Genomic DNA, 26,617 nt, shown 5'->3' with positions numbered 1-26,617 from the left:
GCGCACCGACACAAAGCCACAGGGCTCTGCGAGCTGGCAGGGCTCCAGCCTTCGCTGATATCAGTTAGGCTTATGTATTCAAACACATTGGAGCTTTTTATTTTATTTTCTAAAATGACTTAATTTTAGCGTCGTAAAGCTGAGATCTATGCACGAGAAGGCCTGCTTGCATGGGCGGTTCTTGCATGACTGGAACCATGGACAAGCCCCTCCTTTTGCCCAACTGTAACCCCACATTCCTTTACAAAAGGCATTCAGCTTAATCTAGTTACATGTGGATGTTAATGAATTTGAATAGGTTATATACATTAATAAAGAATATGTTATTAGATCATGGGCGATTCTAAACGGGGGCCATCCGGAACTCCTGGCCCCTGTACCCAGAGGCGTAGCCAGAAAAATTTTATAAGGGTGGCCAGGCAATAACCAATGTACACTGAAGGGTGGCTGAAAGTGGATAGGCGCCACAACCTCAGGGTGTCACATTGAGTTGGAGGCTTTTGTGGGGACTTGTTAAGGAAGAAAATATTCTAAAATAGTTAACTTTGGAAAAAAGTTGGCTTCTCTCTTCCTTTCCCAGGTCCTCTCTGTGAGCTGCGTGTAGCCACAATAAAAACCAGCATTGCGTGTTGACATCACAGAATTACAGAGTTTAATCCAATATAAGACAATGCATAAACTTAGAAATAAGACAATGCACAAACCTACACCAGAAACTGCAGAACAACAGAGACATACATTCAATTACCTGACATAAATGGAGAGAAGAAAAGAAAGCAAAGACGTACAAAGACATCTTTGGAGAGTTGCAAGAGCAAAATCTGAATTGTTACTTGTAGAAAGCTTTATCCTCTTGTAACTAATCCATTCAAATAAGGCTGGCCCTTGCTCCTCCAACCAGGAGCCATTCCCCTAATTTATGGCAAACATCTGGGGTCATTTGCTTCTTTGTTTTAACAAGAAAAAGCGGAAAGCTTATCTTGGCCTCTAGAATTCTTAGGGTCATCTGGCTAAGATAAGCTTTCACAAACAGCTTGTAGAATGCGGGGGCCTCTCCCATAAATCTCAAGAACAAACTTAAATTCAGTATTTTGGTTCAAGGAAAGGTTATCTTCACAATTCAATTTTGCTCTTCTGCACCATTTCACCCTAAAAGATTGAATCCTGCCTTAAACCAAAAATAACACATAGAATCAACAGAACATGAGATACAATTCCTTTTTCTCACATATGAAACATAATATTCAATCCTAAGTATACAAGCTAACATATTCCATTACCCCATTAAGCATAGATCCTGAGCAATTTTCTAATACTAAACAAAGCATTTTCATTCAAACAATTTCCATTTGATTCTGATATTTAGAAAAATGTCTTAAAAACTAAATGTTGGTGTTTAAACATTCGACATTGTACTCAGTTTCACACCATCCCAGATGTTTATTCTGGAAGACTTTTGACCTTCTGTAAACCAGGGAGAAATCTCTCCTCCAGGCTCAAATAATGTTCGCCCCCCAGGAGATACTCATTTTATGGCCTGGTGCTTTAAATACTTACCCCTCAATAGCTTAGTTTTAAATCATTAACACAACCTTGTTCAGAATTAAGAAATATGTTCAAAATGAGAGTGTTCAACATACCTTTTACACATGCCATAAGATTAACTGTATTAAAGACTAAAAATAATCATTTTTCTTTAACAGGACCCAAATGAAGAGGCTGAGAGGCAGAGGTAACTTCCTGTAGTTTTACTGAGTAAACACAGGTAACAGAGGCAGCAATCCAAAGATCCAACTTAATAAAACAAAAACCATGGAGACTTCAGTGGAAAACAAACACGAGGAGCCAGGAACAGATGAGGTAGGAAGACAACAGCAACGAAGAATCAGGAACGACAAGGAACCAGCGAAGAGTGACAGCAGAGGAAGAGTATTTATGGCTGACTGAACAAAGGCAGGGCTAACGAACTGATAAGGAGCAGGTGTGAATGGAGACAACGAGGAAGCCAAAAGAAAAGGAACATACACAAGAGGGCAACAGAGGAAAACAAAGAAAAACCTGAGAACTAAAATATATATCCAGAAAATACAACAAAATAGGAATTAAACCAATAAGAAAACATGGAGCAAAGTAAAACATAACAGAATTAAGACTGTGCCCATTCCAACAGGGAGAGAAACATCCATATTCTCTAAATAAAGACAACCTATATTTTCCTACAGCCTTTGCTAACAAATAGATATTTAAACATCCGTGCTTTCTAGATAAAAGGTAGAATGGATACAATTCTTTCAGTTTTACGTTCTGGGTCGTAAATCTTTTCCATTGTTATTACTTACCTACTTGTATCAAAAAACATTCTGCATAAAATTGATATTTACAAGTACTAATATCTACATAAATTGATTATTTGATAAACTTTTATTAAAATTCTTTTTTATCTATGATTTCACTGAAGACTCCTAGATGACTTGCAGCGAAACATTTTCTCCTTACCCCATATAATACAAAATCTTCTTCTGAAAAGAGCATGAATTCTGTACTTATCATATTTGATTTTAGTATATTGATGTGTATAATTAACCCAAAAAATGTAAATGTTTTGAATATTCCACTTGAGAGTATTACTGCTGCCACCATCTGTATTAGAGGGAAAAACATGGCATGGGTGGACACAGGGGTGGCCAATGATTAGCTAGCCCCAACCATGCCTGTACCAAAGAAATATTACAGTAGGAATGTATAATAAATAAATGATCATATGCAATGGAACAGTAAAAACAATTGATAAGTGCTTTCAACTTATTTTTGTATTTCTACAGTTTTATTTTATTTATGTTTTAAAAATCAAGTTGTTGCACATTTAGTTTCAGTCTATTAAAGGTATAGTGGAGGATGTTGTTTATCCAGGCAGATCATCAAAGTAAGTCGTCCTCCTAATTTTCAGTCATTCTTGTGATATGTTTACATAGCCATCCTACATATGCTTTTCCCTTTTTTCACTTACCAGTGGTGAGTCTGACATAGGGCCGGATTTATCAAAGGTTTGCGTGTATTAAAACGTGAGCTATTTCACTGCGCACGCAAAAAAATGTACAAACTGATCTATCAACAGCGTGCTAAAAGGATTTGGTCTTTAAAACGTGCTAAATAGCGTCTCTTATCCATTTAGTACTTTTTCTGCAATGAATATTCAATATAGGGCGTTTACACGCAAAAGTGCGTCTTGTGGGAGGATAACATGTAAATATATTAATTTAGCACTCGCAAAGTGATTTATCAAACCTGAAAGCAATTTTGCTAACGGTATCTGACTCTATATTTAACACGTTTCAAAAGAAGGTGCAAATGGTCTGTATGCGTAATTGCGCACACATGGCAGCGGTTATTGTCGCAAGAAGGAGAAATCGAAATGAAGCAAGGAGACGCAGAGAACGCATTTTTTCACTCCGTGTGAATATTTTTGGAATGAACGAGGAAACGATCATCAAAACATATCGTTTATCCAGCATTGCCATTTTGGAGCTGTTGGGGGAACTCCGAATGGATTTGGAGCCAGGCACAAGGAGGACCCACGCAATACCAGATATCACGAAACTCCTTGCAACATTGCACTTTTTTGCATCTGGGATCTCCCAATCTCGTTTTTCAGAAGTGCTGTCCGACGTTCTAAATGCCATGTCGCCCTGACGCCCTACCGGAGAACCCCGACACCCTGCGCCTGTGGAGTAACATGCCAATGCAGTCATCTTATCCACAGTCATTTCTTGTGAGCCATTTGGTATGTGCATTTTTCTACAGGCCGATAAAAAACACCTGTTTTATTTTTGTTTGTGTGTTTTTTTCTTACTGCGGTGAAGTAGAAATTCAGCCACATACCACCTTAGGGAATAAAGGTTGCCAAAGTTTATATATATATATATATATATATATATATATATATATATATATATATATATATATATATATATATATATATATATATATATATATATATATATATATATATATATATATATTTTTTTTTTTTTTTTTTCTTTTTTTGGAGGGGGTGGTGTCACTGTAAGATTAAAATTTCTTAATGCACTAGTTTGCACAAACTACAAACTACTTTGCCGCAAACCACAAAACGCGCAAAACCATAATTTAAATAGGGCGTCTCCAACAGTTTTGCGCCTGCCACCAGTTACGCAATCGCTCTTGTTAAATCACCCGCAAACCATGGTTCAGCCCCTCACGCAAAATTCCACTTTGCGAGCGCAAATTACTGCACGCAAAATTGGATCTTGATAAATCCGGCCCATAAGTGAAAATTTGCAAATCTTCTTTTGGAAAGTAAGCATGTATGAGTGATGCAAACAGCAACTTTTATGCAGAGTGTGGACGAGGAGAAACAGGCTTGTGCACGCTCTCACACGTGTTTAATAGGCATTCCCTCTCAGGAGCGGTTACAGGGTTGTGCATGTGCATTTTTAATTATTTAAAAAAGTGGAGAGTGCTGGTGTTTTTAAAAAATTTGTGAAAATTATCCCTTATACCTTTAAGACAGAGACTTTTTTGCTGGATCTGAGGATTCATGAGCTGAAAATGGCTTTTTGGTTCATTTGATATAACAAATGAGGAACTTTTGCACTGTTTTTTGTTTGTTTTGTTTGGTCCACGATCTCTCCATAGTTACTATGAAAAAAAAACCATAAAAAAAAAAAAAACTGCTCTCTCGCTCATTCGTTGTACTTCTGGAAAAGGGTGGGTGGCCCTCAGGCTCAGGTCCTGTACGAGCCAGCTGTTCACTGGACTGCATATTTCTGGATTAGGATCTCTGGTGTTTCTCCACGTATCTGCTGGAAACAATTTTCCAGTATGGGGGTTACAGCCCCCAATTCTCAGATGACAACTGGAACTTCAGTTGCTTTCACTTCCCAAGCTTTCTCTACTTCTTCCCTTCCCTTTTTTCCAGATGTTTCCATTATTCCGGATGGCCACAACGATCACTATGGCCGTCTTCTGCTGCATATCAGTGATAATGTCTCAGATCTTACCTCTGCCATTCTCCAACACCTTGGGGTGTGACTTTTGAACTTAGGGTCTCCAGTTTATATTCTGCACAGATGTTTCTGTATACTATACCAGCCACTTGTTTATGATGTCCAATGTATTCCTTTCCTGCCAGAATCTTATACCCTGTTGTGAGATGGTGGATTGTTTCTGTTTACATAGCCTGCACCTGGTATCTTGCTAGGAATGGTAGATCTGGGCATCTATTGCTCTCATACTCAGGGCTTGCTTCTGTGGTGCCATGGTCAGTGCACCTGTGCCGTCCTTCAGCCTGGACCTCTCTAGCCATTAATAGGATTTGTTCATATCAGCCTCTTCAGCTATCTTTTGGTGGAACATCCCACGCAGGTGTTTTTTCCTCCCATGACAGTTCCTCCCGTTTCTACATTTCCAGCTTCCATTGTTTGAGACATTCTCTAAGCACTCCATACCTTGGGGACATCTTCCTGATGTATTGTTGGAACTTGGATGTTTCATCTTCAATGGTTGCTCTGATGCTGACTAGGCATCTGCCTCCTTCTTTGTGCTTAGTGTATTGGCTGTGGATACTGGATTTGGTGTGGAGTCCACCATGCATGGTGAGTAGCTTTTGTGTTTTAACACCAATTGTTGGATTTTTTCTCCTTTGGGCTCTTTATTCATCTTCTGCAGGGTATCTAATTCCTGGCAACATGATGTCAAGCATGAAATGGACCAAGCTTGACTTGTAGAAAGTAGATAACACATCTTTTATTCCCACATTCTCAAAGCCTTTTGGTCAGGGATGAAAATATTGTCTGGTAGTGTAGAGATTGGGCAGTAAGCAGTACCAGCAGGACAAATACCTAAGCGCACAGTTACCAATCTGATTGCAGTGAGACAGATGCGCTGTGTTTAAACCTCACATATGTTTTTCTATAGATGCACATTAAACTTTAAGAAACTGTGCCCTGCTATCCATCTTTGTGTGCGCTTAGCTATGTGTCTGCACTCGTGCTTTGCCCCGGTGGTGCACCCTGGAGCTCATTGCTCTCTCTTCATCCTCTGTGCACTCAGTTGTCTCTCTATGTTGTGGAAAACAGCATCTGCAGCATATTTTGTCTGACTTTGAGAATTTTATTTCTTCCACCTCACAAGAACTTATCTAATTTCTACCAAAGAAATCCCTATATATATACAAAATACATTTTTCATTATTTTACAGTTAATTTATATGTAAAGACCCTGATGAGATGGCAAATAGATCTTGGAATATTTCTGTCTTGTAATTCCCTTTTTTCTGTCAGTTGAATCAGGCTGTTGGTTTTTCGTACATTAATGTTTTTTTCTTTTTCTTTCAGATAAAATTTAGGATGGTCATGACATTATGAGGCAGTTTTTGAAAATGTTAAAAATATTGAAGTGGGTATAATGGGTTAAATTGATTTAACCATGAAACTTTTGTTTTTGTTAATCAAGAGTAAAAATAGCTACTGTTTTCTATATATTTCTTTATAGATAGACCTTTGTAGGTGTTGCATTAGCCTCAGTATAGGTAAAAGGTAAAAAATCAGATTAGTGAGCTTTGAATTATTGTTTTATTATATATTATTTTTCTTGAATAATCAAAATGGAGAAGCTGGAGGCCCAAACTAATATATATATATATATATATATATATATATATATATATATATATATATATATATATATATATATATATATATATATATATATATATATATATATATATATATATATATATATATATATATATATATACATACAATATCAGCTTGTAGCTTTATTAATATTGTACCAGCAAGAATTTCAAATTGCTTTAACCATTGCTATGTGTTTCATCCAAGAGTGGCAATAATTTCTTTCCAAATATTTTTTTCACAATCTGTTGATTTATGGGTTGAATCAAATTATGTCTCTAGATGTTTATATACAGCAAAATGTACATATTGCTGTATTTGGCTTCAAACAAGGTGCCAGAGTGCTCAATAGGCTTCAATAAAACGTCCCTGTTTTTCTGCTATAGTTTTAGTTTTATTTTGTAAAATAATGAACAAAGGGTAATGCATGGTCTATAATAAAAAAATGAAAGCAAAAAACCCCCAGAAATTATTGACATACAAAACGAATTCTTCAAGATAATCCAAAAACACAATAATGTATTCGCATGCAATATGTAAATCAGTTCAAATTGTCTCTTTCTGCATACTTCTCTCATGTGAGAGAGGTATGATGTAAAATAAACTGTACGCTTATTTTGCAGCAAGGCCATTTTTAAAAGATAGTCCTATATTTGTTTTAAATGTATGAAGAAATAGCACCGCCACTTTGGCATGTTAGGGGTCTGTCAAACAAACACATCCCTGAAACGCAAAGCCCATTGATTGACAGAAACGTGGTCCAATGGCAGTACAGAATTTCTGTCACTGACCAATCAGCGTCAACCAGGTCAGGCGTTGTGTGTTTTGCTCTTGTCAGTGGTGCAGAGGGTTTACGATGGCCGCTTCCTTGGAACAGTGTCTTAAGAGGCTTTTCTTCTTTATATTGACATGCCCCCTCTTTGTTATAGCCTTTTTGAACTTGGACGAGCTAAATGAAATGAAATATGGGATTCAAATTCTTCCTGACCCCGTAATGTTGGGGCAGGTAAGTGAAGTCGTTTCAGACGCTAACGGTAACATCTAGCTTGCTAGCTAAGATGTAATCGAGTGCTTTTTAAATATGATTCCTTGGTATATTCCCATTATTTAAATTGCATTAAAGCGAGAAAGTCTGTTGGTATATAATGAGATGTTAAGACATTTTGATAATTCACAGTGTTAAGGTTTACGGAATAGTTTTGAGTTTATATGCGTATCTATTTGCAACAGCTGTCATTACACCTTCCTCACAGGTAGCTTCTCTGTGTCATCGTTTTACATCACAAGCACTTTACTTTCAGGAAACTTCTGTTCTAGCTTGCTAAAAGTCCTTATTCAGTGCTCCTATGAAGAGTTATTGTAATTGTTTTGGCTGTCTTCCTGTTTCAGACTAAGACAGAGGAGGTCATGATGGTATCCAACAAGTACAAGCAGCTCTATGAATGTCGACTTCCAGCTCAGGCAGTCCGATTTCACCAGGATCCTGCTTCCGAACCCGACTCGCAGGGCTACACTGGACCAGACATCCCTGACCTTCTCAAGCCAATGCACAAAGCCCCCTGTCTTATAAAGGTTGGTGAAAAAGCTCTGTCTGTATCAGCTTATTATTTGTAATCCACTTGTCAAATGCAGGCTGTTCACATAAGCAAGAGATTAGGGGGCATTAATTTCCATCTACAGTGCAGTGATAATTGCCTTTGAGCTATTACACCTACATGTTGCATGTTAAAATATGCCAGTGTTACACACTAGCATGTTACAATATGCTAGTGTGTCAGGAAAGTTAAGAAAGATCTGGAATCTAATCAGGGTAGCCTTATTTTGACCATGTGTATGTTGAATAATGCTATATTTTTAGTTAGATTTAGGGTTTATGATCGAAAATTCAAACTAAATGTTGCATGCAAAAAGCTTAATATATATCCAATATACAGAAATGTGTATAATAACATGTATAAGATTAAAACCAATTTTCATTACAACATAAATACTCTAGAACAGAGGTCTTCAACAGGGGGTCTGAAGAGGTACTGCATGGTGGTCCTAAAAGTTTTGGTTGATTAGACTTGTTTTATATCCCCCCCCCCCCCGCAATTTTTTCCACTAATCTTTAAATACACATTAACAGGAATTCAACACACTGTACTAAGCAGATAAATTGAGACAGAAAATGTCTTTCAGTCATCAATGCACACATTCAGCGACACACAGGAGCTCTTTCAAGCTGGGCACCATTTCATTCACCTGTCCCATTAACAAGGAATCAGAATCAGAAATACTTTAATAATCCCAGGGAGGAATTACTTTTGTTACATTACTCCATCTGTAATAGAGTGACTATAGCACCAGTTTAATTCAACAAAATTTCAAACAATAAATATATAATTATGGGGTCCCCACTCCATCTCGCCGTCAGTTTGGGGTTCCTTGGCCGGGAAAACGTTAAGGACCCCTGATCTAGAAAGACCAGACCTCACAATATCCTATATTCAATCCGTCTCAACCGCACTATTTTTAAGCTAGTTTGTGCTACTAAGATAACCCCTTTTTGATAAATGCCTCTATAATGAGGGAGATGCTTTATAAAAATGCTTCACATTTAGAAGTTTACATAGTTTTTCTACATATTTTGTAGAATGAACTTCAACTGTATGACCTCGGTCAAACTTTTACAAATAGAGAGAGAAAAATCTAATCCTTACTACAAAAACTTCTAATCAGACCTAATATCAGAAACTGAGAATGAAAGGTTGTGTGTCTTTTTATTTATGTAAATACCTAGCCTTAGCTGTATAGTTTATAACTTTATTGCTTATACATTTAATATACACTCTTTTTTTTAATATTAATTAATAACAAGATCATTTTTGACATGTTTTCTATTGATTAAAAGATGCTGAATTGAGCAATATGCTAACTGCTGTGTTTAACTATTGCAGACAAAGGATTGGTGGACATATGAATTTTGTCACGGACAACATATTAGACAATATCACCTTGAAGGTAAAAAAAAAAAGTCCCTTATATTCCATTTTTCTATTTTTCCAATTGCCAAAAAATGCTTTCTCTGTTTAGACTAAAACTGTCTTCGAACTTCTGTAAATCAACGACTGTGGCTTTGTTTCTGTTCCTCTATTGCATCTTGAAAAAAATATTTTTTTCTCTTTTTTTTATGTTTAACCCAGTTAAGTTTTCTAGATTCGTAAAAGGATTTAAAACATATTGCATTTCTGCTTTAAAATATCTATAGATGTTTTTAGGGCTGCAACAACGAATCGATAAAATCGATAAAAATCGACTTTTAAAAGCGTTGGCAACGAATTTAATCATCGATTAGATGTGTCGCGCGATTAATGCGTCATCCGCCGCCGCCGTCATCCGGGGGAAGAAAAAAAAATATGGCGGAGCGAGTCAGCGCAGCAGTTGCAGTGTTGCCAACTCAGCGACTTTTCAGACCCCTCCAGCGACTATTTTTCAAAAAAGCGACTAGCGACAAATCTGGCGACTTTTTACGGTGTCACTGGCGGCTTTTGCCTGCCGTGGGGCGCCTCCCCCATCCCAACCCCTTTCTCCCTCTCCCACAGGAATCCCTCTCAGCGCTGCAGTCAGAGCCGCAGGATTTTAGTGAGGAGTTTACCCTCAGCGTCCAGACTGCAAATGAAGCACGCATGCGCCGTGATTGACGGCGCAAATTGATCACAATAATTAAAATAGCCTGCGCTTTGTAAAGTGAAAAAAGTTGTAACATGCAACTTTTGTAAAAACAAATGAACATGGCACGCAAGCACCACTGTTATGACGCAGCACCTGAAAAGAAAACACGTTGGAGCCTTCAATGGCAGTGAGGAGAGCAGATCAGCAGGATGAGTAACCATGTTTGTTTCGTTTTAAAGTGGGGAAACGTAACATTAGTTTCTCAGGTAGCTCATCTGATGCTTTCCTTACCGTGTTAGTAGGTTACAGACAGTGATAAGGTTGGCTACTTATTTTACTTTTAATTTCATTTGAATTAGCTTAAGCAGCATTTATATTTTCTTTATAAATAAATTAGCTTGCAAATTATGAGGGCAAGGCTTTTAAAGTTTAAATCTTCTGGCAAAGATAAAGTAAAGAAGATCCTGCAATTTATGGAAGTAAAGCAGAATAAAATCCAGCAAGATCAGTAATATGTCAATTAATTATATGCCACATTCCCATGTAAATATCTGTCTTTGGAGGATGTGTTTTTTAGCACCCCTAGTTCTCTCATTTTTATTCCAAATACAATTTATAATTTGAATCACTGGGCTATTTTTATCTCTATGGTTCAGTATTTTCTCAAGTAGCAACTTTAACTGCTATACTTTCCTGTTTTAAAAGGCAGAACTCTTCTAGTCTAAAAAAAAACTCATTTGTTAAAATGGGGGGGCCTATTGTTTGAACCCCTTAGGGGCTTTTAAAAACAAAAATGTATTTTTTTACGCTTTATGAAACAAAGTACCCAATATTTCTCATGTAAGTTTGCGTAGTTTTAACACAAACATTTATTTTTCATATTGCACCAGTACAGTTAATTAGCAACCTGTACTTGTGTGCTTGTTTGTTCTGTCTAAAATGTTTATCTTGGAATAAAGAGGTTAATATAAAAAATATTTTTTGTCCGATTCATCGATTAATCGAAAAGATAATTGGCCGATTCATCGATTTTTAAAATAATCGTTAGTTGCAGCCCTAGATGTTTTTAACTTTATTCTGGAATGCTATCAAACAGTCATGAAAAATGATTTTAATAACTGGAGTTTTTTGCATGACAAAAAATGATGCAAAACAAACCACTGGGTAATTTAGCTTTGTAAGTCTGTCCAGCTCAGCTATTTACACTGACAGTTTGATGCTCAGTTTTCTAACAAATGAAGTTAATTACAGCAAAGTTTCTCTGTTTTTTTTTTTTTTTTTAGACTCTGAAATTAAAGGGGACATTCTTTTTCTGGGACACTATGAGTCTGAATTTGATTGGAGCAATGAAACAGCAAAGGTACGGCTGCCTTATTGTCAGATGAATTGCATGTTGTTAACATTAAACCAATTTCTTTGCAAAAAGCAGTTTAATGAATTCACATTTCACCTCTTTATAACCACCTAGTTTATTGTATTTTATTGAGTGCTGGACCAACACATTGTAGCACATACTAGCATTGGTACTCTGATGCAAGCAATTGGCTTCAGACATCTTCTGTTTACAAAACTTGATCTGTCTGTGTTTAACTTGATGTCAGGATAAGTCCATCCATTATTTTAGAGTGTCGGAGGTTTGTTAGAAAACATGAGTAAAAAAAGACCAAGCAATACGGCTGACACTTTGGGGAGAGAGTTGTGCAGAAGTGCTACGCAGAGTCGGGTTAAAAAACTATATACAGGTTTGAAAATCTTATGAGCGTAACTATAAACCCACTAGGTCATGGCCACCTGAGCTTTAGTCTAGGAGAGCATTTGAAGAAACCCTAGTAGCTGTGAAAGAGCTACAGTGATCTACAGCTTTGTGTTGCAAATCTATGGATGGACAAGTAAGAATAGTGTGCTTTCTCAATGGAAAAGCAGCATGAAGAAAGACAATACTTTTAGGTATTCCACATGTGCTGTAGAAAACTGATCAAACAATTGGAAGAAGGCTTCTTTGAGAATACATCAGTAATGTTTTCTGTGGTGGTTAGGGGTTGTCAGGGCATGTTTTGCCGAAATGTGCAGATAAGAAACCTGGTGGTTAACGGACAGTGTAGGGCTAGAACTAACGATTATTTTGAAAACTCGATTAATCTGTTTATTTTTTTAATAATCAGATAGCCAAAGGTTCCTTAAAAAAGGCTTTTTGCAAATTTAACCCAGGTGAAGCTAAGACTTTTCTACTTGAAGAGTTCTGTATAGAGCATTTTGACAGACTAAAAACATTTTTATCTTGAATACAAAATGTTTACATTTTTTTCTTTTTTCACAATTTTGGTTCGTTCTCTAATTTGGTTGCACCGTCAGCTAAAGGCATGTTGTAGAGTATCTATACTCCAAAGGGATCAAAGTATTCCAGCCCCAGGCCGAATTTCCAACTCGTAGCAATTGCGCGTGGGTAAAAAAAAAAAAAAAAAATCACTCGCAAATAAATTGACGGTAAAAAAAAAAAAAAAAGACATTCGAAAAATTCGAAAGAGGAGGGAGGCTGGGGACCGGTAAGGCAGGCTGGGGGAAGCACAGGGCCGCTGGTGTCCAGGCTACAGTTACGGTCAGGTTCAGTCGCTCCGTCCCCCGTCGACTCCCTGTCCTTGTCCCCCTGGGTTCCTTACGGCTCTGTTTGAGTTCCCGGTGTGTTTCGACCACGTGCTGCACTGTAGTCGACCAAAATCCCAGACGATTTTGAAAAATATTTTCCCATTTAAACTAATGTCAGTTTTGAAATGAACATTATTGTTTGATTTAATCAAATGCTTTCTAGAAGTCAGTTGATACAGTTGATGCATCCTCTTCCTCCTGTAGCAGATGAATTAGGAAGTGTAACTGTTTGCCCAAGTAGTAGCTCAGGATAATCTTTGGATTATCTTTGGCTCATGTTTCTCTTCTCCACCACAACAAACACACTTTTGGTAAGGATCATCATTACCAGACCACAAGAAGGCAGCATAAGATCTCGGTGTTTAAAACCACTTACTGCGAATGTTTAATGGATTCTATTTTTATTGTTTGTTGAGCAACATGATTATTTTAAAAGCAGGTTTTACTTCTTGAACTTCATTGCCCTTTAAATTTAGGTCACCTTCCATAGGGGATGATTGATATCAAAGCTAGTTTTTGAAAGCAATTTATGTTACCGTATTTAACATTTGTATTACTAAACTTAAGTAAAAAAAATCTCAATCCAATTTGGTAAGAATAAACTGGAGATTAGATATTTAGGCCACATCAGCTAGCTCTAGGCTGAGGTAGTTTGACATATAGAAATAGGTTTATTTGTTTTGAAATTAAAGATGGCTTTACACAAGTACACTACACACTAAAGCTGAACAATGAACAGTATTAATCTTGACTAAGAGATTATTGACTTAATTATCAACTAATTCAGTAATTGATTTGTCCTTTACTAGAGTATAAAGGCTCTAAATCATGCCATTTAGCTGACAAAGCAACTCATGTAGAGGAGTAATTATACCAAAAAATGGGTATCGTTTTCCTTTAACTTTATAAATCTGATCTATGTTGTGTTGGTCTTTCACATGAATTACCAATAAAACAAACATAAGTTGATGGTTATAATGTGACAAGATATGAACATGTTTAGCAGATTTGATCATTCTACAAGGCACCTTGTCTCTGTAATAATCAGCTGTAAGATATCCTTTTGATGTTTTCCCTTCCTTTCCTCATCTTGCAGGCCTCTAAACAGCACAAGCTGAAGCGGTACCACAGCCAGGCTTACGTTAACGGATCCAAGTGTGACCTAAATGGAAATCCTCGGGAGACTGAAGTCAGGGTGAGACTTGATTGACCACTGCTGCACTTCAAGAAAAGGAAATGTCATAAGAGCTGTACAAAACAAAATTTCAATAAAGTTTGTCTAAGTCTAAAAGTCTTTTGAATTTAGGAAAGTTCTATAATCGATGTAACCCAAGGCTCAAGTTACAGTTTGTTTTACACCCAGATTTTTTTTGTGTAAATCTTACTGCCTGTAAAACTTTCAATTATTAGAAGACATCCCTTTCATTGGTATTTAAAGTCCTATTCACAATACCAATATTTATAATCCTTTGACACTGTTTCTAGTTTGTTTGTGAAGAAGGCTCGAGTGACTACATCGCCCGAGTGGACGAGCCACAATCATGCCGCTATGTTTTGACTGTTCACACCAGTCGCACCTGCCAACATCCCTTTCTGCGGCCGCCGTCCTCCTCCAAGCCGCAGGGTATTGTGTGTCAGCCTGCTCTGAGTGCACAGCAGTACATGGATTATGTGAAAGCTCAAGTCTGTGAGTGAACTAAAACACAAGGTTTAAGATGTTGTGCTGAATAATTTTGGATAGAAAGAAAAAACAATATTTCCTGCTATTGCTGACATATATCAGTGTGTTTATGAACATACAGTGATATTGCTTACAATGATCAAACCTCCCAGGATGTTCACTGACGTTTCGGCTGTTTTCTTTCTCTCCTGTCTGTTCCCAGCGGACACAAAGCGTAAAGTGGAGCAAATCTCAGAGGAGCTCAAGAGCCTTGATGAGATGTTGGCTGGTAATGAAGTTGCAGATGGAACAGTGGAAGTAACAGCAGAGGAGACCACATCTCCCACTATCAACAACCCAGACACATCAGTTGGTAAAGCTCCACAGAGTTAAACCTAAAGGACTTAAATTACATGTTTGTTACATGTTACATGTGAAAATATAAATTGTTTATATTTTCAATGCATGTATGGTTTTCTATATGCTGTTTTAAAACAGGACAGGCGGATGTGTATGAAGAGGCAGCGTCTGAAGACGTGGGCGATGCAGAATTTTGGGATGGTGTAACAAAACCGGAAAAATCGACAGCTTCTCAACAAGAGAATGAGGTACCGAACTATACAAAGACACTAACATCAGAGTAATCCTTTCAAATTTGTATTTTTTACATGCCATTGTGTGTTGAATATGTTTGGACACAATGCAAAACTATTTGTTTAATTTTCAGCAAATGTAAAAAAAAGAGGCAACATGTTTAGGAAACACTGTCTGCTATTGCTTCTGTTGCTGCACATTGTATACAAAAGTATTTTCCTCTAAGAAGTATATCTTAAGATTTCTTTTCAGCATACAAATGCTAGTTCCCCTAATATGAGGAAGAAAGAGACAAGATTAATATCTGAATTGTAGGTTTTAATGAATCTTCTTAGGTTTCTAAGGGTTTTATTTGGTCAAGATTTACTTACAGGAAACAACCAACCAAAGAGCCAAAATTATTGATATTGAATAAACCTTAATTGCTTGAGAAGAACTATACCTCTACTTTGGAAGAGTTTCATTTTTGTACTTAAATCCTTTATTTATAGTTCATTTAATGTGTATGAACTATTAGACTGTAAAATGAAGGTTGTGGTTAAGTTTAGTGTAATTTTCATCTTAGCGTACCCTCCAAACTCAGCAGAAAAACACAGACAGGCTTCTATAATGTCTTTGAATCTGACCCAAGTAAGTATATAAGAAAGGACACAACTGTCAAATGTCTCTGGTTAATAAAAATATCTTATTTTATTTCAAACTTTCACTCTCCGCCACTAGAGGTTGTACTTTTTCTTTTTTTTTTTGTTCTATTAATCTCATTCCACAAATATTTCCCTTAAAGGTGGTGGATGATGACTATAACTCTCCAGCAGACAACGAAGCCGAAGAAGGTACTGTTTTTTTTATGATACAAGGGAAAACAGTGGGATGAATTAACATAATAACATAATTTTATTATAGGTACTTTAGCAAGACAGAAGGTCATAAAATACTCCCAATACATTTTTAAATCAAAATAAGCTTAAGAAAACATTGTCTAGTGTCCCAGAAGCTTATTTTAACCTAAACTGAAACTAAATCAAAGTTTTGTTATCAAATTCAACTTAAAGACAGTTAACAGAGGCACATAGTGTATAAAGGACTGTAGTGCACTGTTTTAGTGGAGGGAGGGGCTTGGTCAGACACTAAACTCAGAGTTATTGGTGCATGTGTTGCAACCAACGTCTCCTACAAGATAAGAAAAAAAGAAAAAAGGTCTGAAAAGTCGCTTAACATATCAACAAAGTCACTGAGATGGCAACACTGTTCTCACCTGACTCGGTGAGCCAATGGCAGTCCAGCGCAGGGTTCAAGTTTTCACAGGGTTCCTTTATGTTTATGTTCCAACAAGGAGGTGCATAAAAAAAAAAAAAACACTGTATCCACGGCCCGATCATTAAAAGTCAGAGTTTCGACATATCTCCGTTGTAGTTCTAAAAGTACCCTAACCAACATCAATCAATGGGGGGAGCTCCACAGCAAATTTTTCCCCCTATTGGCATCAACCAATTTTTAAGCGCAAAAGCGAGTAAAACTCTCCCTGCACAGGGAATATGCTATTTTAAATGTGTTCAAATGTCTAGTGGATGAAAAAGTAGTAGAATGAAAATTTCCTACACTGCACCTTGAAAAGTAGTTTGCATTCATGGTCTCTAGACGAGCAGATATATCTTAGATTTCTTTAGAAAAACCTCACAAGGCATCATGGGATTTGTTTTGGGGAGGAGGGAAAGATAAAAGATGGGGCAGGCGCCATGCTGAGATGAAGAGTCAAAAAAGTAGTAGTCATCTGTCTGAACGTTCAGTTAACTGAGTGCATTATAAGGTGAACTACTCTATATAGTGAAGGTTTGACGCTCGGACACGGCCAGTTTTCTACCACACTTTTTCCTTCTTTTTCCCTCTCAAATTTCCTTGGAATAGGTCATGACACATAAATCTGAGTGTTCTGATTTTTTTGAGCATCTGACCCTGTGGTCATTGGTTATTCCTGTTTCCTCCATGTAGAAAGATTCAACTTTAAAATCATCACTGACCCAGCAGATCTGATTAAGTTTGTTCAACATCTTAAGGAGAGTAACAGGAAGGTCAGTACTCTCACTTCTCATTTACCATTTTTCCTTTTTGAGTGTGTGTGGTGTACAGAGGAAGCTCTCTGATATTATTGTTACAGAAAGCTGAAAACCTGGCGAGAAGTAGAGAAGAGAAACCAACGGGGGACACGCATCCAGGGAAGCTCAGAGGAGAGGAGAAAGACGAAGATGAACGGTTACTAGAGGAATTTGAGGAGGAGATGGCTGACGTCTCTGTGCCTTCTGAGAAGATCGAAGAGATAAAAGAGGAAATGCAGAAGGAGTTCGATAACATCATTGATGAGGTTTCAGACTTGCATACTACTGGTTATTACTACCTGCATATTACCAATTCATCTTATTTAAAAAATATTTATGTAGTCATTCTGTTTGTTTGGTAGGCCCAGCAAGAACTTGAAACAGAGGGTCTAAAGGGGGAGTTCGATCGCACTCAGGCAACACAGGCTCTTGAGACGACATTGGATAAGTTGCTGGATCATCTGGAGGAGAAAGATGTTCAAGATTCAGAACAGCAGAAGGTCCAAAGAGCCAGTGACCCGAGCCGAGGCAGCCCCAGCCTGGCTCCTAAGCAGCCAGGTAAAATTTCCAGGCTGTTGAGTCCTGGACTGCTGCCATTATGTGCACGTTTGTCATCATCACCAGTCATTTACGATCATCAGTGATGTTATGTTCTTCATCTCAGAAAACAGAGAACATGATGCAAAGATAAGCGATTATTTTAGATTGAACTCTGATTTGGTTGAAGGTCTTTTTTTTTCCTGCTGCCATTATTAAATTTGGGCTGCTTAGTTTTTTTTTTATTAATAAAATCAGAACTAAAATAACTGAAATCCAATAGGTGATGTGAATTTGCCACAGCACAAAAATTTTGATTTTAAACAGGTTTATTGGGACAGCGCCCCCCACCTGTGACCCTCCTGACGGGTTTTAAGGTGAATTCTCTCTTTTGTCCCTCTTTTGTCTCGTCGCCTCAGACCAAGCAGCTGACGACCACGTTAAGATCAAAATTACTAAGTATAAGACGGGCAGCAGCCCTGATGGTGAGGTCAAAGTTCAGGAGATGGGCGAAGGAGACCCCCAATGGCAGCACATAAAGGACGTGGTTAAAGAGCAGCTAGAGAAAGCAGGACTAAAGGCTGAAGGTATGGAGGGGTGGTGCAGCTATACACACAGCCTTTTCTCTTTTTTTCCATCGCCTGTCTTTGGTTTTTATCAAGATCTGTCTCCTTCCATCTAAACTTTACTCGATTTATATAAACTTCTGAAATGTTGAACCTTGAAAAATGGCAATAAATCTGGATTACATCCTGAAATATTTTAACAGATGGCAGCTCTAGAATGAAGCTAATCAAAAGGCTATATAGAGATGAAGGGTTTATCATCCATGTGTCTTTTTTATTTCCACCCTTCTGTTTGCTTCATATTCATTCTAAAAATCTATATTTCAGTTATATTGTTCCTAAAATCTTTGGGTTTTCATGTTTTTTTCCCCTTGTGTTGTTAAGGTAAAATTGAGGTGAAGATTCTGACGCGAAAAAATGCGGAGGAGGCAGGGGATCAGTGGCTGACTGAAGAAGATACAAAGTCCTTCAGGGAGCTGCTCATGAGTCTCCTGGTATTTATTACTCTCATTTGTTGAAGCAGATTTTAAACACAAATTGCTTTTGAAAGCATGCTGGCTGTGGAGCTGGTAGGAGGATTAATTTTCTGTAGATTTTAATATCAATCTATTGATTGCAAATCATTTCTGAAAATATAATGTAGTTTGCAGTTTATTTGGTAATTTGACAGCAGTTGGGATGCAGCAAAGTATTGGGTGTATCAGTTTAAAGCAGAGAAGCCATGTCGACTCTGGATGGTTGTATGGCGTTCAAAGGTTAGGCAAATATGTGAAATCCATTAAGGTTAGGGATGCAAGTTATAAATTAAAGGGGAAATAAAACATTCAACCAAACTAACTAAATTCATGAGATTGTGTCTTAATATTATTTATACTTAAATTACAAATGTGAAAAATATAAACAGAAAAGGAAAAAAAACAAAGATTTGTTTTATAATTCTTTTGGTAAGGGCGCCTCCATGTTGCTGTACCTCTAATGGTGATGTCATGGGGTTGATTAATGCTAAAGCAAAGAATTAAATACGTTGGATATACCGGCAATAAGCCATAAAACTTTTAAAACATTTGGTATGATGGAAGAAGAAGCTGAAAGGACACTGAAGCCTTTAAATCACATTGTTTATGCTTTTGAGCACATTCACCGTGTGACTTGAGCTGTAGGAAGGAGAGAAGAGGCAGTTTTGGATCCGGGTTAGTTTGATTCAACATAAACATAAAGTTAATCTTGAGACAACAATGAATTACCTTGAAGTTAAAAGATCAACCAGGGATAATTTAATGAGCAGAAATGTTCTTAAATTTTGAATTTTCTGTTGTATCAAGACGATCTTTCCATAACATGAAGGGCTAAATATATTTTTACTATATGCTGAGTTAGGAAAAAAAATGGTAGAATATATATTAACTATTTATTGTTTGAACTGTATTAAGTTTTGACTGAATTAACAAACAAATGTGTTATCACACATTAAGATTATTTATAAGAAAAAACAGGAACCTATGAGATGAAAAAAAAAAAAAGTAAATGGCCATTTCTCAGTATGTGTACTTGTGCATTCTCATATGCTCATGTACTCGTGAAACGTCATCAGCCTCAGCCCTAGCACTGTCCCGATCACAAGAACACAAGGCCGAGAACGGACAAAGTCCCCAGATGTTGTTCTCGCCCATTAGAGCACACTTGAAAGCTGTCCCAGCATGCACGGCGGCAGCAGCAGCAGCTTCCAGGTTGGCACTCACAGAACTTAGAGTATGAAGTTGAAAGTTCTCTTTTCTGTTGCCTTTGTACTATAAAAGTACATCTTTAGATCATTTAAGGCGAGAACATTATACTCTTAAGCTTAGTTATATTGCCCATTTACTGATTTAGTGCGTAATTTAAAAAAAGTTCAGATGTTGCAACCAGCGGACCTCAGTCGAACTGCAGCCAGAGCTAATTTTAGCCCGTCTGCAGCAGCCCTCTCTTGGCATTGCTGTGTGTGAAGTACCGCTGGCTCTGATGGCGATTGTTATTTTTTATTTATTTTTTTTGTGGCAAAACTATAATTTTATTTGTCTTTTTTCTGTCTGTATTAATTATTATTTCCCCACTTAAGTAAGAATTTTATAATTATCTAGAGACTGTTCATAACAGGAGGTTAAATGCAGCTTCAGAGTCCATATTTTCCTGTGTTCTTCTCTAGAACATACTTTGTGAGGACGGGAGTCTGTACTCGTGTTCTTGTGAATTGAAAAACAACCTATATGTTACCTTGTTTCCATAGTAACAGTTTTATAGTTCTGTTTTACTGTAATGCACAATCTGGGGGAAGAGACTTTTTACTCTTAGCAGTTCTGAACAGGTTATTCTGGTTGCTCTCAGAGAAATGATAAAGGTCGCTTTCATGAAATGCTCCAGGAAGCAAAAGCCCTCCCTATCTATCATGCTTCTATCATCATATATGTTTTTGTGCAAACTCCTTCCCCTTTTTCATCATTATTCCTGGCTTTTCAAGCACAACAGAGAGAAAGTGCTGCTGCATGAAGAAACAGTACAGTGGGCACTACTTGGGTGATAACTTAAGGAGTTTATCAACTGTTAATATTTGCAAACAGAACTACCGTAGATAAATTGCATTCTGCGTCCTTTTCGCCATAAAGTAGCATAATTCATCCTGGATCGGACTCACAACTGATTCCTGGTTTTATTTTTAGCATTCCTTCCTCTGTTCTGGTGTTACAAATAATAGAGATGCAGCTTAACTATAAACGGTGCCCCCATCTAGTAAGTGGTAACATTACAACACTGCAAACATTCTGAATGTTATCATTTAATCTGATGGACCAAATTTTTATCTAATAGACTATTAATCAACAATTAATTTTAATTTCATTTTTTGTGTACATCCATAGTAAATATTGCTCAGTGATAACGGCAACGTTATTATCGGATATCAGCCCATATTTTCATATGTGTAGATCCTTACTAATGTATTCTAATTGTTTGAAAACTTACCTACAGTAGACCTTTTAGGCTTCTTTATTTTGAATGAATACAGGTTTATGCAAATGCCATTTCATTAACTTTTAAAACCAACTCCTATTTTTTAATAATTGATCTGGTAATAACTTGCACTATGAAGGACTGTAATAGGCTTTGTGCCATCATCCTGATTTCCCTTTATGAAACATTGTGAGGACAGAACATTGCTTTATTAAGTCCCTCCTCCTTTATATGAGACAGTTCTTCTAGATATGATCAAAAAATATTCTTCTCTTACATAGAAATAGTTCATTGTATAAACCCTTAGAACTCTCTGGGCTTAATTTAAATAATTCCCAAATTTAAAAACTAAAACATTAAGTGGGTCTTATATTTACAACTGAATGATTATCCTCTGAAATTACCTCTGAAAAGCAGTGTTAAGTGAGGAAACCTAAACCTAAATTACATATTCAGTGTTTTCTGTTTCTAAATTCCTCAGAACCTGCAAGGGCTTGTTCCAAAGTCAAATGAATCCTGCTCTCATAGCTCATGCATTTCCTGTTTACTTGTTGTCAGAAGGCACATCCAACATTATTGACTTAAAATTTTTTTTTCTGTTTTTTATTTCATAGTTAAGTAAAAAAACAGCAGATTTACCTGAGTTCCAGCACTATACATTCCAAACTGGATTAAAAAGATTTCCATTTCAGGGCACTCACCTCAGAGTTTATAGATCAAATTTCATGTAGGCAGGGCTAAATCCTCTCCAATAGGCTGATTGCACATCAGAAGGATTGTATAAGTAAAAAAAAAAACTAGAAACAGGTCATTATACCATTAAACGGTGTGTGTGTGCTTGCATGAAATATGTATATCCCAGCTTCATTCAATAAATAAAATTAATGATTTGTAAGAAGTTACACCATGGTTCATGACTTAACATTAGAAAAAAAAAACAGACCTGCAGCTGAAACTGCAATATTTTTTGCTCTCCTAAGCTTCATGTTAAGCAGCTGAAAGTGTTGTATTTACAATAAAACTTGTACCGGTATTTAGGACATGAAAAGTAGTACCGTAATCCAAAAGGAAAACTGAGAAATGCAGAAGCAGAAAAACAAAAGGAAACCAAACTACGGAGGCATCAGGTAAATGATCAGTTAGGTTGCCCAGAGTTGAGGATTTTTTTAAAGAAAATATTCATAACTATCATATCTTCACTTTTAGGAAATAAGAAACTCTTGGTTAAATGCAAGAACTGTTGTGTTAAGCTTAGGAAGTGACAGGTAAATTAGGCTCCTTTCGTTGAAAAGCTCCATTTTAAAATATAGTTTAACAAATGCTTTGCTATTTGTGCCTGATGATATCCTCGTCAGGATTCCAACCCTCATGTTCAGCATAACCGGCAGGGACTGGAAAAACTGGGATAATTTTTGATTGTTCGGCAGAGCTATCAATGAGGTCAATTGCAATCTACCAAACAGTTTAACAGCTGCATCCCTCACGGTTTGCTGTTGGCATGAAAACATAGTGCAGCAAAAAGAATTAGTCCTTCCTATGTTGTATGAGCAATTTTTAGCATATTTAATAAAAATATAAAAATGGGCTGTAGTTGTAACTGGACAATATGGCTGGAAAATATATCATTATATAAGCATTTTTTTTATTTTTATCAGTCTATGAATAATTATTACCGATAAGTGTTTTGTTTTACTATTTGAAAAAAGGGCCAGGGCGAAAAAGCTCAAAATTAAATTGTAACCCCGTATAAATATAAGAGTTTAACTTTAAAAATTGCTGGCTTATTTTGCCCATGAGAGGCGAAATCATTTCTCTGCTTACATCCCTCATAATGCCATGTTGTCTTTGATCAGAGTGCAGTGGAATATTTAACATTTTTATTGGAAGTATTTTCTATTGACATGGATGTACATTGATTTATTGCCCAGGCCTAACTGTGGTGAAAAATGTTAGTGCTTAAAAATCTATTAATGCGGAAATGAAAATGCATCTTGATTGCAAGCAGTGTTTCCTTTCAAACAACTACAGGTTCTTCCAGTAAAGGACATACCATGCCAGGTCTTAGATAAAAAAAAAAAAAAGGATAAGTTCAACAAATGCTGCTTACTAGTCGCTTCACAGATTAACTTGCAGTAGCAAAACAAAGAACTCAGGATATGGAGATATTTACCCCTGAACTTCTAAGTTCTAACTTATTCTGCCTTTTAAAATGTGGCCCGGATGTGTATTATCAATGTTATTATGTACTTTTACGATGGATATCTGACTTTCTTGCAGTGTTCTAGGGCCTTTTGTACCAAAGAGTGTGCTGCTTTCATGCTGAAGTTTGCGATTGTAATACCCTTTTCCCACTGGCTGAAAAACCTACTTAAACCTGGGAACAATCTGCTTTTAGTGGCAGTGGGAACAGCTCACTGAAATGTGTCTACTCATGTCAAACAACTCGGCAAGTGACCCGCGTTAAAATCACCTCAGCTTTGATCGGCAAAATTTCTTGACACCAGTGAACGACAAAGTACTGACGTACACAACCGCCCCAGTTGGTTAAGCAGTTGAGCTTGATTTTTAATTACACAGAAAACCTCTTAATGACTGCAGAGGCAAACGACCCCTTTAAACATGCATGAATTCTGTATTAATCCTCTTTAATTGTAGTATATTGTTGTAAAGAATTCATATCTGTACTTCTGACATTTGGTCGGATTTCAATATATACATTTCCTTAAATTCCAGTAATGTTCTTTATATTTTTTTTGGACCTTGTCCTTTCTCCTCCCTTATCCTTTTATAGCTTCCATATAAAATGCCTGAGCTCTGTAGGAATATCTGCTATAAACCCACCCTGAACTGTTTTGTTTTACAGTATGAAATTACTGGAAAACCATTTCCAGACACGTATAAATTTTTTCAACGGCAAATCTGTTTTCCATTTCAAAATATCATTGTCACATGAGTTTTCTGTTATGATCTAGCCCTACTGTTGCATTTGGTCTACAACCTTCTATCCTTTGAAACCCCAGTTAATGGAGAACTTTTATTACAGATTCAGTGGTTAATGGTTGTTTAACGTCTACTGCTTTTATAGCTCTATGTAAGTAAGAAGGGATTGTCATTCAGGTAGAAACCTTGTGATCTTTGTTCAAACCGAATGTCCCAGTGGAGATTTAAGCCTGATTTATACTCAGAAACCAGGTTGTCTGCGTGTGTGTCGCAGTGAATGCTAATGTGCCCTCGCCCCCTCTGCAGACACTCTGCTGCAATTGTAGGTGAGCGCAGACAGTGCCGCACACAGGAGGCATCTGATTGGTCAAATCTACATCCGCTCTACACTGGGTATTTCCTGTTTGGTACCTTACCAGCTTGTTTTGATTGTATGACTGCCATTCGGAAAACGACTCGTTAAGTTCGACCAGCTAGAAGAGTGATGTGCACGAGAACGAGAACGGACCCTTTTCCACCTGGGTCTCCGCTCTTTTTCGCCCTCATGTGCCCCCATTGTCATACAAACTTACCCCCACTTCCTCACCACCTCGGCCGTATCTAGAACCACAGCTAGTTCTTTATTGTCCATATCTCTGACAAGCTCACTGCCACACACTGCTGCGGGAATATAACCAGCCCTTTAGAAGCAAACACATTTTGTCAGCCAAACAACTTTGCAATGCAAATAACATTGGATCTGACTGTCGGGTTTGTTTTCCATTTACTATCCTTTGTTTCACTCTGCAGACTGGAGGCACGGAGGAGGTTTATAAGGAGCAAAAAAGGCAGCAAGAGCTGGAAAACAACTACAGGTTTGTGTGGGGAGAAAGACAGGAGGATACCCAGTCACCCAGCTCATCGGACTCAGACGATGTGGACATTTGAGCTCACAATGAACAATCACCGACCTTGTTGTGATGAACTCCTATGGAGGCCAGCAATTGGTGGGACTAGTTAAAATACAAAGCCTTGTTAATCTGGTTGAACCTGTAAGTGATGTCCAACACAGCTGTTTGCACATTCAGAAAAGGATTTCACATGAAGTGGAAAGGCAATAAGTTGGTGTCTGTAAAAGGCAGCGTCCAGATGTTGCACAGTGAAAGTACGTTTTAGCTGTATTTACACAGTTAAATGAAGTTATGCATTTTCCCATTTTTTGATGGGATTGAGTTTATAAAGGTTGACAAACTCAGCTGAACTCAACATTTCCATCGAATTCTGAAGCTGCAAACAGTTATGCGCTCTTTATGCTGCCATTCCCTCCACTGTTCATACCTGTTATATCAGAAAACCGTTTGTTTGCCTGAATATTTGCCATGCTAAAAAGTATACAACATCAACAAGCAACATTAAAAACCTGATTTGTATTGTTCATCAAAAGACTCCCAGCCAGATGTGTCTTGAAAAAGTGTCTAATTTCCCCCCCCCCCCACATCTCTCCACACAGCTAAAAACTTTGAGTGTTTTATGGAGTTTTTATCTGACCGATCAATACTAAGAGATGTAAATTGTGAAGAAAACTGACTTTGTTTGAGTTCTTTAGTAATTAAAACAGAAGATATAGTTTACATCTTTATGCAGCTTCTTGGGTTTTAACATCATACCAGCATCAAAGACTAGATTAAAAGAAAGGGGATGAGAATAGTGATTTTCAAATAGCTCCTCTCTTCCCATTAACTCTCCCAGATGTGCCAATAACCCTGCCATAACCCTGTTAAACTACCAATTAGGGGACTTATGATGAGGATGATTGCAGAAAAGTAAACACTTTTCAGATACTTATTTGTAAAACTAATTTGAATTACCAGTCTCATTTTACTGCTGCTCCCAGCTTGGTGTTGATCTGTCAATTAGAATTCCAATAGAACACCTTCATGTCGTTATAACATGGCAGAACATGAAACTGTTTAGCAGGCACTTTATCTGTGCACAAGCCGCTGCAGCAACCAAATATGTTTTTTTTTTCTTCTGCCAAACAGACACTGTTAAAGGAGCCATTGCAGTGCAGCAGGATTTTCAAGCATTTGTTTTTGTCACACAAAAAAAGTTTAATTTATCTTAATAAAGCAAAGGAAAAGCCACTATTCCTTGTAAGATTTAGCTCGTGAAATGAATGAATTCAGATGTGGATTTAAAGGGCTGAATTTGCATAGTTTGAATAATTGTGCTTCTGGGAACTCTGTACATAATTGTTGTCAAAATATTTTGAATGTTTTGCTGGTATTGGCACAT

At 37.2% G+C, this 26,617-nt stretch overlaps 1 protein-coding gene across 2 annotated transcripts; it reads left to right on the top strand.

The window, feature by feature from the left end:
* Positions 1-7,498: 7,498 nt before the first annotated feature.
* Positions 7,499-25,765, top strand: os9 (OS9 endoplasmic reticulum lectin). 2 transcript variants are annotated; one of them, XM_038275227.1, is made up of 15 exons: positions 7,499-7,680; positions 8,064-8,246; positions 9,614-9,677; positions 11,612-11,688; positions 14,068-14,166; positions 14,457-14,658; positions 14,855-15,004; positions 15,130-15,239; positions 16,010-16,058; positions 17,215-17,294; positions 17,381-17,584; positions 17,681-17,876; positions 18,275-18,442; positions 18,806-18,915; positions 25,133-25,765. In XM_038275227.1, exons 1-15 carry the CDS (start codon positions 7,531-7,533, stop codon positions 25,268-25,270), a joined length of 1,980 nt encoding a protein of 659 aa, XP_038131155.1. In that variant the 5' UTR covers positions 7,499-7,530; the 3' UTR covers positions 25,271-25,765. The 2 variants fall into 2 exon arrangements, with proteins under 2 accessions (XP_038131155.1, XP_038131156.1); XM_038275228.1 differs by lacking the exon at positions 18,275-18,442 and having other exon boundaries at positions 7,531-7,680.
* Positions 25,766-26,617: the final 852 nt, after the last annotated feature.

Source organism: Cyprinodon tularosa, unplaced genomic scaffold (assembly GCF_016077235.1).
Source record: "Cyprinodon tularosa strain WSP-4 unplaced genomic scaffold, ASM1607723v1 ctg95, whole genome shotgun sequence".
Taxonomy (NCBI): domain Eukaryota; kingdom Metazoa; phylum Chordata; class Actinopteri; order Cyprinodontiformes; family Cyprinodontidae; genus Cyprinodon; species Cyprinodon tularosa.
Note: the sequence above shows the minus strand (reverse complement) of the source record. Positions and strands in the feature narration are given on the sequence as shown.

Excerpts from the sequence above, each read along its gene's own strand:
- os9 (XM_038275227.1), top strand. The coding sequence starts at position 7,531 with ATGGCCGCTTCCTTGGAACAGTGTCTTAAGAGGCTTTTCTTCTTTATA. Across the intron at positions 14,167-14,456 it reads CTCGGGAGACTGAAGTCAGG|TTTGTTTGTGAAGAAGGCTC; the intron begins GTGAGACTTGAT and ends CACTGTTTCTAG. Across the intron at positions 15,240-16,009 it reads CTTCTCAACAAGAGAATGAG|GTGGTGGATGATGACTATAA; the intron begins GTACCGAACTAT and ends TTTCCCTTAAAG.